Here is a 14,780-nt window from a genome sequence, read left to right on the forward strand (position 1 = left end):
CTGCTTTTGAATATGCTATCTAGGTATCGTGACAACCCCAAAATGTCTCCAGATATTGCCCAGGGTCAGCTGAGGGATAGAATCAACCCCACCGAAAACCACTGCTCTAAGGAGAACTAGAATTACTTTTTAAATATCTCTTAAATTGGTTTAGCAACAAACAAACAAAAAATACATAACTTCCTCTTGTCTTTCCCTTGAGTTTTATGGGAAAGAATATTTTCACATTTGAGAATTTCAGCTACCTCCTACTGATCCTATACAAAGATTTCTTTTTATTACTGTGAAATGCTAAAGATAGATATTCCACTTAAAATTGCCTTTTTGAAGTATTTTAGGCAAAATCAGTTAATTCAACAGCATTTCCTGGATCCTTTTGAAAGAGCTGCATAGAAAAGGAATTAGAGATAAAAAGATTAAATAGAATTTTTTAATAGGTTTTGAGAAAAACATTACCTTAAAGTGCTGGATGAAATGAAGGAATTAGGGCAATAAAGTGAATCCTGACAGGAGGGACCCTAGTTTTACCATGTGTTACCTTCTATCTCAAAAACAGTTATTTTTCCTAACATCTGGCCTGCTGCAGCTCAAACAACAGCTCACCAGAGGAGTAGGGCAGAGGCACCAAGAGATTGAACGATTAGCAGGCGCAACCAAGAATTGAAATAATCATAAGGTGGTTCTGTCACCACCATCTCTTTATTGCTATAAAAATAAACAACCTTTGAAAACAGATGGGAGACAACCATTGCTCAACTTGTCATAAGTTATTACATATTTGACTGTCAATTTGTATTTAAAAAACCAACCAGCTCCTGGGAGGGAGAGCAAATTGGAGAAGAGAAGTTGATCGCATTTCAAATCAAGCCTGCGGTAATTGCAGCTGCGCAGAGGCGCTCCCGGCTGCCATTATAGGAAGCGGGCGACCATCTCAGAATTGAAGGCGTTCTCACTTTTAAGCACAGAGTTGTCTTCCTAGTTGAAGGTACTCACTCATCTCAAACCTGCGTGGAAAGTATGTACTTTGTGCCGGTTTGATTCAGTGATTTTCCAGAGAATATTCATTAGGCAACCTCCGTGCTTAGTGATCAGCATGGTGTAGTGATTTATGCTGATGTCACTGGTAGCCCCAGTAGCCCAACATTTGGGAAACGGGTTGCATTTTCTTCTCATCTATTTTTTTGCCTGCACCTGTCTCTTTTGATTCTGGTCCAATCCCCTGAATATATTGTGCTAACTGGTTAATAAAAATGGCAACTTCCACACTATTTTTTAAATTATTTTTGCAGTATTTTCTAGCTTCTATGTGAAACTAATCCACTTATACTCCTATGCCCGTTATCTGTTGCTGTATAATGATACACATCAAAGTTTAGTGACTTAAAACAACAGTCATTTATTTGTTCCTGATTCTGTAAGTTGGGATGGGTTCAGTGGGGCATTTCTCTTGTTCGTCTGCCTGAGGTTGGTCACATGGCTGCTGTTATGTGGGAGTTCAGCTGGAGCTGAATGGTCTAAGATGGCCTCAACTTTCATGTGTGATGGGTATTTAGGGGTATCAGCCAGGGAGCATCACTTCCCAGATATGTGGCCCCCTCCAGCAGGAGAGCCCAGATATCTTTAGATGGCGGCTGGGTTCTAGGACAAGCTCCAGTGAATAGGCACTTCCAAACCTCTGTTTGTATCCATGTGTCCCATTGGCCAGAGAATGTCAGATGGCTAAACTCAGGCTAAGTCCAGATGGCTAAGTCTGGAAGGAACCATACACAGTTAGGTGGACTAATAGGACAATCTTGCCACCTGATAGAAAGGTTACCTCTGGATTCAAGATGATTTAAGTAAGTGGAAATCAGTTTGAATATTTGAAAATACCTGAGAAATTATGACTAGATGTTTCCACTTTTGCCTAAATTACTGCCCTCTAGCTCTAAGCTAAAGCAACAAATTTTACTTAAATTTACTTTCTAGAGTAACACCACTTAATAAAGTGCATTTATTTATTTTCTTCAATCTTTACTTTCTTCTTTTTCAGAGAGCATTAGGTGTGACTGCGTGAAATAACAAACTCAAAATAACAATGGCTCAAACAAGACGGGCTTTTACCTTCCATTTATTTTTTGTTCATGTAAACAAAGCCAAAGGCAGGAAGTCCAAGCTTTCCTTCAAACTCCATGTCATCAGAGACTCAAACTCTTTGTGGTCTGCCTTTCTATCATATGGCTTTTATTTGAAGGGCCGCCTCATGGTCTAAAATGACTGCTGAAGCCATCAGTCTGTGGGGTCTGCTCTGGGTGAAATATAATATAATTCCATGACCCGCCTCCGGGAATGGGGCCGGAGAGTCATACCCTTGGGGCCAATGGGTCTGGGCTGCTGTCAAAGAGAAGCCAAAGGTCACTGGCATCTTCATCTAAACTCACATTATCAAGAACTCTGAGTCTAATGCATAGCCTGGCTACCATATGAAAATGTGCTGGTGAGTGACTGTCCCTGGATAATTAGGGGGCAGAGGGGCAGCCTCTGCCCCTGCCCCATAAGGACCAATGGTGACAAAGTTAAACCTCACCAGGCTTGGCCTTAAATCTAACTTGTTTCCTCCCTTCCCTCCTCCCCAAGTCAGGGTCAAAGCCTCTATTCTCCTGAGTGTCAGGCAGCACTTTCTTTAGGAGTTTCCTCACCCACAGCAGATAGCCCCCGCCTCCCCCCACCCCCTCTCTGCTAGTAGAGTGTTTTGGAGATAAGCAGAGAAACTTAAAGTGAATTATGAGGAGCAGCTTGCAATTGGACATCCCCTCAAATGAAGATAAAGCAGGTCTGAAGTGCTAATGTAGGTCAATGGGAAAGTAAGACATTATTTACGATTCATTCCTCGGGTGGTTTTTCAGGAATGCACGCACCGCAGAATGCTGCTGCCTCTGGGTACCTATCAGATTGGTTTGGTATCTTTTGTCAACTAATCTAGACAGTTTCCCTGTTAATTCCCATGTACATGGAAACATTGACAACACTAGAGGAAGCTGGTTCATGCATGGATGAGCTCAACAGACATTTCTAGGCTATCTAAGGAAAGAAAGGGATGGTTTCCTTATGAGATTTTAATTAATCCTCGCTTCTGAGATGCTGGGCATGAATCCCACAACTAGAACTGCACTGGGTGGTTGGGTCCCACAAGACATTTGATCATCACCATCACACGCAGCAATGAGGTCCCCAGAACTGAGTTGTAAGTTGCAGCAGTGAATATGAATATCAATAAAACTTACATCTTTTGAGTGTTTACCGTTGCCCAGCCATTGGACTTCATATTCCTCAATTTATTCATTCCCTTTGGGGTCAGTGTAACCTCCAAGAGGGAGAAAATCGGTACTTGGAGGGGGAGGGTATTAAAAACATGAGCTATTACAGTGGTTTGTGGTCCTCAAAGAGCCATCATATATACATAAATATCTATGGCAGGGGATGGCTGGTAGGAAAAAATCATATCTAAAAATATTCTCTGTGGGTTGACATGAAAAAATAAAGGTTGAGAAACACTGCATTATTTCGTTCGATGCCCACAACAGCCAGTGAAGGGAGACGCTCTTTTGTAAGTGAGAAAGTTGAGGATTCGCGATGTAAAGGAATTTGCCCCGGGATGCCTAGATGGCTCTTGGTGGGGTAGGATTTGATAGTAGACAGGCCACATCCTCAGTGGTGCCTCTAACACTATTCGGCCTGCATTTGCTCCCCTGGTTCTTTCCTCGCTATTAAGGACTATCAGGAGAGAGCTGGGCTGTGTCCACACGTGTGGTCAGAAAGTAGTTCCAGGCTGGTTGACAGGTGGGGGGGTTGGACGTTCTGGGCCACTGAAGTCACAGAGGAGCAACCTGCATATCTGTGCTCTGACAGAAGTGACCGTGAGATATGCCTGCATCTGGAAGCAGAACTTGGCCAGCAGGGTGACACCTCCATTCTGGTTTGCTCAGGGCTGTCCCGGAATGCTCTCAGCCTCCTGCACACTGGCCTGCTTGTCATGCCATGTCTAGAATGCTTGCTGGGCATTTGGTATCAGGATGCCCAGGACCCCTTCAGCCTGAAGGGTTTCAACAGAAATCAGTTTCCAGCCAGCATCAATCTGACCTTATGTGCCCCCGCAATACATCTGTGGCCTTCTTACCTGCTGAACAAGTCATGGTGCCAAGAGCCTAAGGGCTTCCCTTCCGACACTTAGTGATGCCTGCCATCTCTGATCACATCGGTTTTTAAATTTTGCCTCCCTGGAAAGCACACAGTTGCTCCAACTGTGCTTTCAGAAGTCCTGTGCCAAATACAGACCCTAATGTCCACGTCTCCATATATTATTCACTTATAGGAATATTGGTTTTGTATTTTTTTTCTTAAAAAAAAAAGAATCTGACACTTTCGATCATATGAAGGACATGTTCAGGGATGAAGGCAAGCAAGTGTCAAGAACAGAAGGATGTTGTCACCTGTGAGACAGACAGCGCGAGCCGTCTTTCAGAGTCTCCCACTCTTGAGGCTGGCTGACCTTTCCTGGAGATTGAAAACAGCCCCTTACCCTCAGCTCTGTGCTCTGCTTCTCAAGGGTGTGACTGTGCCTGAAATCACAAGGAAGCAAAACTTCAAATACCAGCTTCAAGGTCATGATACCAAGCAGCACCTATCTTTAATCAGAGAAATACAGCCAAGAAAAAGGGGATTTGGGGCCAAGACAAAACTCTCCTAATGGTTTATCAGCCTGTCGCACTGGCAGCCATGTCCTTCGACAAAAGGCAATGATGGCCTGACTTGAGGCTTTCAGCCAGCGCAGCTTGAAATCCCTCTATTCTGCTTTGCAGGGGCTGCTGCTAGCTCATCTGGCTCTGGGAGTGATGGAGTGATTATCATTTATTTTGACACTCGGGAGAATATTGTGATGGGGGAGAAGACAGAAATGTACCACGTGGAGGACCTGCACGTGTGTCTATCATATAATTATCACATCTCTGCCATTGGGAAGCACTCACAGGCACAAGATGAGCACAGACGAGGAGCTGCTGAGACGGTAGAAATGAACAAGCGCTTCTCCGAGTCCAGGACTGGGGCTTGGGCAAGGCTGAGGCACCGGGGCCATCCAGAGGCACTGAAACAACTGTCCTGGCACCCACCAGCTGGCCATCAGCCCTGAACTTGGATCTGGTGTGTGTCTATTGAATCCAGGTCCAATAAGGGCCTCTAGAGGGGAGAGAGCTCAGAGGCAGTGAGGAGCACACCAGGTTATGAAAAATGTCCAGGCAGCGCTGTCCATTCTTCTCACTAACAAGTTATCCATGACTTCCAGTCACTGTGGAGTAAGTCAAAGCTACAGTGAGTTGTAAGAGTGCAATTCTACCCAAAGGACATTGATGGAGGACCTATTGAGTGTCAGCTACCAAGCTTATAAATAGGAACAGAACACAGTCTGTGTCCCCCACAAGCTAGATTTAGGACAAAGTGATCCATCACATAAAGATGTTCTTAAAATGAAGAGTTTCCATCCACAGAGAAGTTTGGGAAATGCTACAGATTCTGTTCTCTCTTGGAGATTCACGATATGCATTTGCTTATTAAGGGTGCTAGGAATCCTTCAGGAGGGAAACCTGCTCAACTGTGCTTCCTGCATATTTCCCAAACGGGTTTCTCCGCTGAGCCCACAGAACTGGGGTCTCTTGGAAACAATCTAGGAAATGCTGGTTTAGGAGGCTTTCCGGCCATTGCAGAACCTGGAAGTACTAAAATCACCATCCCACCCCTGGGGAGGAGTGGGCAAGGGCAGGATGGTGGGCCCACCGAGGCGGGGCTCAGGATAGAGCCCCGCTCCTAGAGGAGGATTAGAGTACTGCACGGAGAAGGTTGGTGGCTGCCGAATGTATGTGTGGGTGTGTCTGTGTGTGTATACACACATGTGTTTGTGTCCGTATAGATCTGTGATCTCCACAGTACAGACCCAAATCCATAAGCTAAAACAGCGGACGAGGTGGCAGAGTCAGTACAAGTTCAAGCGCCCAACATACAGTGAAGCCAAACAGACAGTACCGTCAGAGCTTGGAGCTCATGCCCTAAAAAGCCCTGAACTCCCCAGAGAATTTCAGCAAAGCACTTTTAAAAGCCAGGTTGGGGAGAGGGGCCACAGGGAGCTACAGGAGGGGGAGGGCGAGGCAGGGTAACTCGGAGCAGACGGGTGCCAGGACTCCTGCCATGCCAGGGGCCAGTTTCCATGGACAACTCGACTCTGAGCTCCTTTGTCCATCTGAGGCCATTGCCCGCACCACCGTGATGGGCTCAGAGCCCAGGGCAGGATGATGATAAAGGCATCTGCCCCTGAACACTGACCCACCAGGCACCGAGTTATGTCCTGTGTTGCCTTCCTTACAGTGACCAGAGAGAGGAGTGTCACTGATATCCTCATGTCAGGAGCCAGGCGCATGGGGAAGCCGAGGCTCACGGAAGGCTGGCTAGCTTGCCCGAGTTCACAGTCAGCCATGACTGAACCTAGGTCAAGGCTGCTTCCTCCAGTGCTGCAGACCTGTGTAGATGGCGTAAGCGGCACTCATGCCCCACAGAGGCGGGCCTCAGAAGTGAATCCAGACGTGCGTTCATGCTGGGCGAAGACCGAGGCAGGGCGCAGTATCAGGTCACTAGCTCCCTAATTATCCACTAAAACAAAAAGCATCTTCTGTCTGTCCTCGGGAATATTCCAGAATAGCCTTTTATCATACCACACTGTGTGAGAATGCTCAGTCATGTCCAACTCTTTGTGACCCTCTGGACTATAGCCCACCAGGCTCCTCTGTCCATGGGACTTTCCTGGCAAGAATACTGGAGCAGGTTGCTATTTCCTCCTCCAAGGCATCATCCCGACCCAGGGATAGAACCCATGTCATATGAACCCATCTATCATATACCATGTTGTCAAATCTGTAAAAGCTAACAATGAAAAATGACATGACTAATGAATGGCCTGGTAGATACTAAAAATTCATCAACCCGAGAGGTGTTTTTTTCCCCTTCTTATGAAGCCATGACTGTCGCGAACTGTGATGACTCCATTCTTTTATGCTTTCTTTTGCTTGTTCCTCTCCAACTTCAATTAATGGCAAATTAAATAGGGCACGGATTCCATCAGTCAAGCATTCACTAGACACTGATGAAGTACAAGGCAGCGGATCACACGTACGTGACTGGAGACTGTTTCTTGTGGCACCCACAGTCCTTCCAGGCCTTGCCCACTCAGAGCACAGTGAGCTTGGCCCAGGATAAGATGTGGGCCTGGAAGCTGCCTCTGATCTCTGACCGAGACCCCCAAGTAGGCCTGTTTTCCTAGACCATGAAGGCAACTGCGTGTACCCTTCACACTCAGGCTGACAGACTGGCAGTGGCTGCCTGGACCACTGGGCGGAGACAGAACCCTGATCCCACAGAGCGTCTCAGTGAGAAATAGAGCACAGCAGCCAAATGGCTTGCTGCCATCTCCCAAAGGCAAGGGGCCAGGGAGCGGGCTGCTGCGCGTGCCAAGAACTTGCTATTCTTACCCTGGACCCTGAGGCCTGCCCTGTGACAATTTCACAAAGAAGCAAAGAGCAGAGATACACTTAGGGTAGCAGACATGTCCGGAGGCATCTGGCCTAAGGCAGTGTTGGTGAAATCAGCGGAGACTGGGGAACTAACCCACCCCACCTGAGAATACTCTGATGCTTTGCCTGATCGTTCAGACCTGATGGTTCGTAATCTGATTCCAATTATGGGAAAGAATAAACTGGCTTTCACTGTTCAAGAAGCACTGTTATAAAAGGGAAAGGAACACCAGGATGGTAGCCGAGCTGGAGGGACTCTGTGTTTCCGTTAAGCTAGAATATTTCCTGGATATTTCTGCTGGGAACCATAGCTCTGTTGCTTCAGCAGTACCAGGCTGCCCCCATGCTGTGCGCCCAGAGGATTCAGAATCGGGACGTGGGGCCTATATTCATAGGAGAGTAAACTACAGTGAAAATCTATAGCTGAGCAGGTCACCCAGGCTCACAGTTGTCAGGACAGCAGACAAATGTGCCTTATTCTGTTCTAGTCTGTGCTTCTACTGGTGCTTATAACCATGATCCGTTTAAATTAAATTTTAATCTCAAAACTACACCCCCTTGTAAAAATGATCAAAACATTAGAGACTGGGCTATCATCTTCTCTGTCACCATTATTCCCAGTACCCTCTCCCCTTGCCCAAGCTTAGCCACCAAAATCAGTGTGAGGTTCACCCTTGTAGACCTTCCTCTATCCGTTTATGGACATAAGCTGTACCTGAAAAATACATGCATAAAGTTTGTGGGATTTTCTGTGTGTTAATAGGCTCACAAAAATGATGGTATACTGTGGGCCAGACAGTCAGTCAGTCAGTTCAGTTGCTCAGTCGTGCCCGACTCTTTGCGACCCCATGAACTGCATACTGTGGGTGACATTCCCCAACCTGCTATTTTTCAGTTTGGGAGAGCTCCTCATCTTAGAACACACTAGATCTACAAACCTGTTCTGACTGCTGCAAAGTATTTCATAGTGTGGGGACGCCCTCATTTTGGCAATCCCTCTGCTGTTGGACGTTTAGGTCGTTTCCCAGCTTTTCTCAGACTCACCATGAACATCCCCACAAGATCACTTGTCAACACGCAAGTCGCCGTGGCTGTGCACAGAGGTGCTCCAGTCTTGTCTGTTCCCGGTTCCCTTTAACCAGAAGTAACTGGGATGCCTTTCCCTTTGAGGTTCCCCCCCCACCTCCCTTACACCTACTCACCCATGGGCCCTGCCTGCACCAGGGACCTCTCCTGAGCCTCCAGTTAGCGGAGGCTGTTCTCTGCCGTATTCACATCGCCCTCTCTCAGTGCACTGCGAGAACATTAATATTTTCATATGCTCTCTCTGCTGCTTGCTGCTGACCTGCCAGACCCCAGGGAATGTGACTTTTTGCACCTCTATTTCCCCAGCACCCAGCCCAGGGTCCCCTCCCCCACGTGGTAGGCATTCAGTAAGAGCTTTTAGAGTGAAGGCCATTGTCAGAGAGCCATATCCACAATGGGGTGAAAACCCATGGAAATAAACAGCATATCAGCAGAAGGAAAAATTAAGCTGTCAATCTGCTGAACAGCAAACATTTCTTTTCCGTATTTCAGGTCTTTTAACGTGATAGAGGAAAGAGGGAGGGAGTAAGGGAAGCTAAAACCTAAGGGAGCCAGGGAAAGGCTTTGCTTTTTATAATCTGGAAAGTGACTGACACATCACTCTACGGCCATCGCCCAGGTGGGGGAGGGGCTTGGCCCATCACTGTCCCCCAAGTGACCAACACATGCTCTCTGTCTCGCCCCCGCAGGGACCACGGTGATGCGGATGACAGCTTTTGACGCCGACGACCCGGCCACGGATAATGCCCTCCTGCGGTACAATATCCGTCAGCAGACGCCTGACAAGCCATCTCCCAACATGTTCTACATCGATCCCGAGAAAGGAGACATCGTCACCGTTGTGTCACCTGCACTGCTGGACCGGGAGGTGAGCTGAAAGACACACCACTTCCTTTTCACGAGGATCGAACCTGGCTTTCACAGGGGGAGGACGTGGGGCTTCCATCAGTGACCCCTTCCGTATCGTGAGGGCGGCAATGAGATGCCGACCCGTGGCTGGATGGGGAAAATCGGTCAAGGGAGATGACATGTTGTGTGACCCCAGGAAGCACACACCGAAAAAATCATGTCCTTTGGGGTCATTTGCATTCATTCACCTTGGTGGCTGTTTGCTCACCCGCCACTTACTCTTGAGGCCCCTGTGACTGTGGGCTCCGCCTGCCTCACTTTTCCGCTCTGAGTGAGGGGTAGATGGGAGGGAGGTGACTGTTTGAGATGACTGACCCTCTACTTGTCACTGAGTCCGGTGGCTTCAACTTACCCCTTTCTCAGACCCTGTGCTGCCTGTGCCAGTGCGTGCTCCGGAGCCTGCCTCTCCCTTCAGGCTCAGCTCTTGTCCCGCGAGGCCATCCCTATAGGAATCTCCCCATCTTCCAGGTCACGTGTCACAGACAGGTACCCCATGGGCTGAGTCAGCCCACATGCCGGCTCTTTGGTTTGGCCCAGGGTGTTTTAAAGTTTCATATTAGTCGCCATTTCAAAATATTTCAACTTTATATTTCTTTTTTTTTTTTAATTCCAATTCCCAGCCTTTCTGAAAATCAGAAATTCTGGAAATCAGGGGCCCAGTTTCCATACATGGACGATCAGTCACACCACTCGTGACTGTCAGGGGGAGGTGGTGGCAGCTGCCCCATTTAGGAGGGTGTTGCTCCTGGCCCACTTATGTCCCGCTGCACATGCCCCCTGGTCCTGGACTTTGTCGGAGTTCCAGGGCCACCCTGTTGCCCCCGCAGGCCAGGCGCCCTTCCATAAGAGAGCCTCTTGGCCCTTCACACAGGAAGATGCCAACCCACATGGGGGCGCTCTGCATCGCCAACCACCCAGATCTGCCCCCATCCTGGGATTCCTTGCTCCCAGCAGGACATCGTCCCACGGCCTGTCCCCCGACCTTCCCCCTTGACTTCTGCAAGCCCATCTGCCCCAGGACGAGCGCTGGGTTTCCCTCTGGGGTCCTGTGCATCTTCCCTTCCACGTTTTTGATTTTAAAATGCCTTCTCCTCTCCTTTCTGCTTTCTTCGCTGTAGCTCCTCCTGAGAGTCTGGGTCAGACCCGCCCACGTCTCTGGGAAGCCGAGCTCCGCCCCCGGGGCTTGCACAGCCTCTCGCTCCTGCAGTCCCTGGCTGCCCTTACCTGCAGCCTCACCTGGCACCTGCCACACGCTGCTTTACACGCTTGTCTCTCTCTTTAACGAAGGTCCTCTTCCACTTGGTCTAGACCTGACGCAATAACAGCTAGTCACAGATGGTTATCTGAATTTTAATTGACATTCTTGAAATTAAAATGTAGAAATCAGTTTCTCCGTCAGACCAGACACATCTCAAGTGCTCAGGAGCCCCGTGTGGCTAGTGGCTACTGTACCAACCAGGGCACAGGTAGACTGTTCCCACCACCACAGAAAGTTCTAGTGGGCACCACCGGCCTAGACAGTAAACGTCTTGAGAACAGAGATTCTTTGATCACCTGCATGTTTGGCCACTGCCTAGCACAGTTTCAGTGCTCTCAAAACTCCTAAGTATGTTTTTTGACATATTAGTAAGAATGAGTTGGAGATGACAGTAAGATCTTCCATGTGAAGGGTGGGAAACTGGACCTGGAAATGGGGAATTATTGGAAGGGAAGGGAGAGAATGAAATTTGCATTGAAACTGTGATTGTCACTTGGAACATGCAATGGTTTTTAATCAAAAATAGGAAGCAGAAAAAAGAACATTTCAGGTCCATTTCCTCCATTGTGTCTCCCATTCTTTTTCCAAACCTCCTTATTTTTGTTATTGCCTGACTGATGTTATTGCCTGTCTTCTTCAGAGGGAGGTAATGACTTTCCAATTCTCCCTTTATCCCCCATCTAGCGTGTGTGTGAAAGAGTGCATGTGCACACACACACACAAACACACACACACACACACACACAAGCTTTCTTATAACCCCTAATTCTCCCAAAGTCACTTGCAAATTCTTCTTGCAAGAGGAAGATGAAATGGTTGTTTCTCTATCTCAGCTTCTGTTTTTACTAATAGAAAATGTTTTGTCTCTATTTATAAAGCAGAATGATAATATAGTAGATCACAGCATTTTAAAGGTTTATTTGGGGGTACCAGTGTGTCTCAAGTTCATGACCCTGTCATTTGGGTGTTTATTAAATTACAAGTATATAACTATGGAAGTTGAATTAAGCCTTTCTAGCCACAATACATAAAAAAATGAAAAAAAGGTCAACATAATTTAACTGAAATTGGAAAATCAATGAAAGTGAATGAAAAGTGTCACTTTTTTGTGAGGGTTTCAAGAGTTCAGTGCTGAGCCAGGCAATATGGGTACAATCTGAAGGAAAGAAATGTCCCTGAATTCAGGCATACCTCGTCTGTTTCCGAGTGCTGTGCTAAGCTTCTCCTGCACAAGTCTGCTGAAAGGGAGAAACGTGCCTTTAAGATATTTATCTTTAAAGGGACAGAACTCACGCATTAGACTTCCCATTGGTGTTTTCCAGTTTGCCCTGTTTTCTTCTCACTAGGCTCTTCCTAAGATTCATGTGTAAATAAGTTCCCATAGCAGAATTATGGAACTGTTTGTTATTTCTGGAGACCTTCTGAGAAAGCATCCTGTCTTAGGTGTGGTTTCAAAATTCTACTTCTGGATAATCTGGGCAGAACACTTAAAACTGATCTACACAGCATTCATTTTTAAGAAAATATTTCATGTCACTGCTACAAACTTTGATATGACTTAAACTATTATTACGTGTGGCTACCATGTATTCATTCACAGTATCTCAAATGGTGAGTTTGAGCACTGAATGTTGTGTGTGTAAATAAAGGGGATGGAGACTCCTGGAGCTGGGGCCACTGAGATTTCGCAAGTAGTTTGCTCCTGTCTGACTCTTGCCTTGTGGGGAGGTTCCGGAAGTCTGAGGGTTGACCCGAGCTTAGTTGATATGATGTAAACTTTTCATTTTAATTTTCCGTCTAGTACATTCTCAAAGAGGACCCCAGCAGGACCCCTAGGTCTTTTTCCACTCACATGTCGCAGAGTCTCCCTAGGTTGTGCAGAGCACATCCGCTTCATTCTGCGAGCCATGCCTCTTCGCTTTGCTGATGCCGGGCTGGGTTATTGCACTCCTTTCGATTCACAGCTGAGTTGTGAGAGCGGCTGCAGTGACCATGTATTTCCGTTGCCTTACTGTAAGCTCGATGTTAATAGACATCAAGTCTGACTTGAAAACATAGTGTATTTTCCATTACAAGCTCTTCTAGTTACTTCTTCTGAAACCATACCAGAACATACAGTTCCTAAAGAAAGAGATCTTGGATCTTTGTCCCATCTCTGAATTTCCATTGCCAAACATATGTAAGGCCAGGTAAATAAGACATTCAGTAAAGATTTGTTGGATGGATGATAAAGAGGTGGATGGAAAGATGAAGCAATTAATAAATATATGGGAGATGGGGGGGACAGATGGATAAAGGGACGGACGGAGAGATGGATGGATAAAGGGATGGATGGATGAACAGATAGAGAGATGGATAAAGAGGGATAGAGGGACTTATTATGTTCCTTCAGTTTGTATTTATGAGTAAATAGCTAATAGATTATCTCAGAATTGCAAGATCCATCCGGCAGGCGTATATATATATAAACAGAAGAAATTATTTTATTTTAGTTGAGAGCTCACTCTTGCCCTTGTGTGTAGTCATCCAGTAATCTAGTCTATTCGCCTGATGCCTACCGAGTGTGAGGAACTGCAATAGGCTGCAAGAATGCCTTGGCGGATAGGATGGGCATGAGGATCTGGGTCTCTTGCTTAAATGTTTGGGGAAATGTTTGGAGAAAATAAGGACCATATATCCTATGAAATGAAATTGGGTTCACTGGGGGCACTGTTTTATTCTTTTCTATAACCATACTCAGCCCCTCATTCTGACAGATCCGTCTATGTTTTTAAGCTATGTCTGGCTGCACTATAAAATAAAATCAGATAAAGGTCCCTAACATTTGATAAATGGTTTATTTAATTGATCATCTTGGCTGCTAGACTGAAATCCATCAGCTGAAATCTGCCAACTTTTCTGAACACAGCCAGCACAATTTGCAACTACTCAGAGTACCTAATGGTCAGTTTGGAGGCTTGTTTTTTTCTTCTTGCATGCTTCATTTTTTTTGGCAAATGGAAACAGTCTCCAAACGAGGCCCTTAAAATGCAATCTTAACATTTGCATTGTGAAAGTATCATTAGTCTTTTTAAGGAGTTTGAGCTGAGCACTCTTCTTTGTTAGAATTCGCCTTTATCATATTATGTATTATCTTCCAGATAATCTAAGGAAAGTGATAGCCTGACTGTTAAAAAAAAAAAAAAGTACATAAAATATCTTTGAACTCTGAATGTAATTTATTTTCTATTTTTCAGTGATAAAAGATTTTCTGAAACTTTATAAATCCCCCAATTTAGGGGCCAAACGTGAAAACTGAGAGAATTTCCTTCCTTCTTCCCATGGTGTCACATAAGGACTTATTTCTAGGTTTAAGTGCACTTGCTATGAGAGACTCAGGAGTCCTTTAAATATGTCAGAGAGGAAAATGGAAGAATGGTGATGGGAACATCGTATGAAAATAGTCAGTGAAATTGGATGTGTTTGGTCAAGACAGTCTCAGTTAAACCATCATCACATTCTGCATCTCCAGAATCAAGTCAAAGTGCCTGAGAAGAATCATAATAATAATAAGGGATTGCATTTCTCCCATGCCTTGAATGAAAGCTAGAGGTAGTTTTCTTACTCTCATGGAAAAAACGTTCAGAGGCCGCTCTGATCTAATGCTAATATTTTACTTATTATCATCATGTTTAAAACATTGGCAGTAATTATACACAATTCAATCATGCTGACAGGAATATACTCTTTCTTTGTTTTGGTGGGTGGGACCAGAATTATTTAATAGTAGCATCCTCACCATTTCTGTGAGCTATTTACTCACAAATATTTTTGTTGGGATCATTTCCTCCTTTTTTGATATCACTTGCTGCTGAGAAAAGAGAGGGGGGAAAAGCAAATGTAAATAAATTGTCTTATTATTTTAAAAATAACGTATTATGCTTGCAAATGAAACA

At 45.7% G+C, this 14,780-nt stretch overlaps 1 protein-coding gene across 1 annotated transcript in view; it reads left to right on the forward strand.

Moving 5' to 3' along the window:
* CDH13 (cadherin 13) overlaps nucleotides 1–14,780 on the forward strand; it is a 1,027,771-nt gene that overhangs the window by 790,572 nt on the left and 222,419 nt on the right. The window contains exon 7 of the mRNA XM_069552548.1: nucleotides 9,368–9,546. Coding sequence (XP_069408649.1) covers nucleotides 9,368–9,546 — 179 coding nt within the window. The remainder of the gene's footprint in view (nucleotides 1–9,367; nucleotides 9,547–14,780) is intronic.

This window comes from Ovis canadensis, chromosome 14 (genome assembly GCF_042477335.2).
Source record: "Ovis canadensis isolate MfBH-ARS-UI-01 breed Bighorn chromosome 14, ARS-UI_OviCan_v2, whole genome shotgun sequence".
In the NCBI taxonomy this organism is placed as follows: domain Eukaryota; kingdom Metazoa; phylum Chordata; class Mammalia; order Artiodactyla; family Bovidae; genus Ovis; species Ovis canadensis.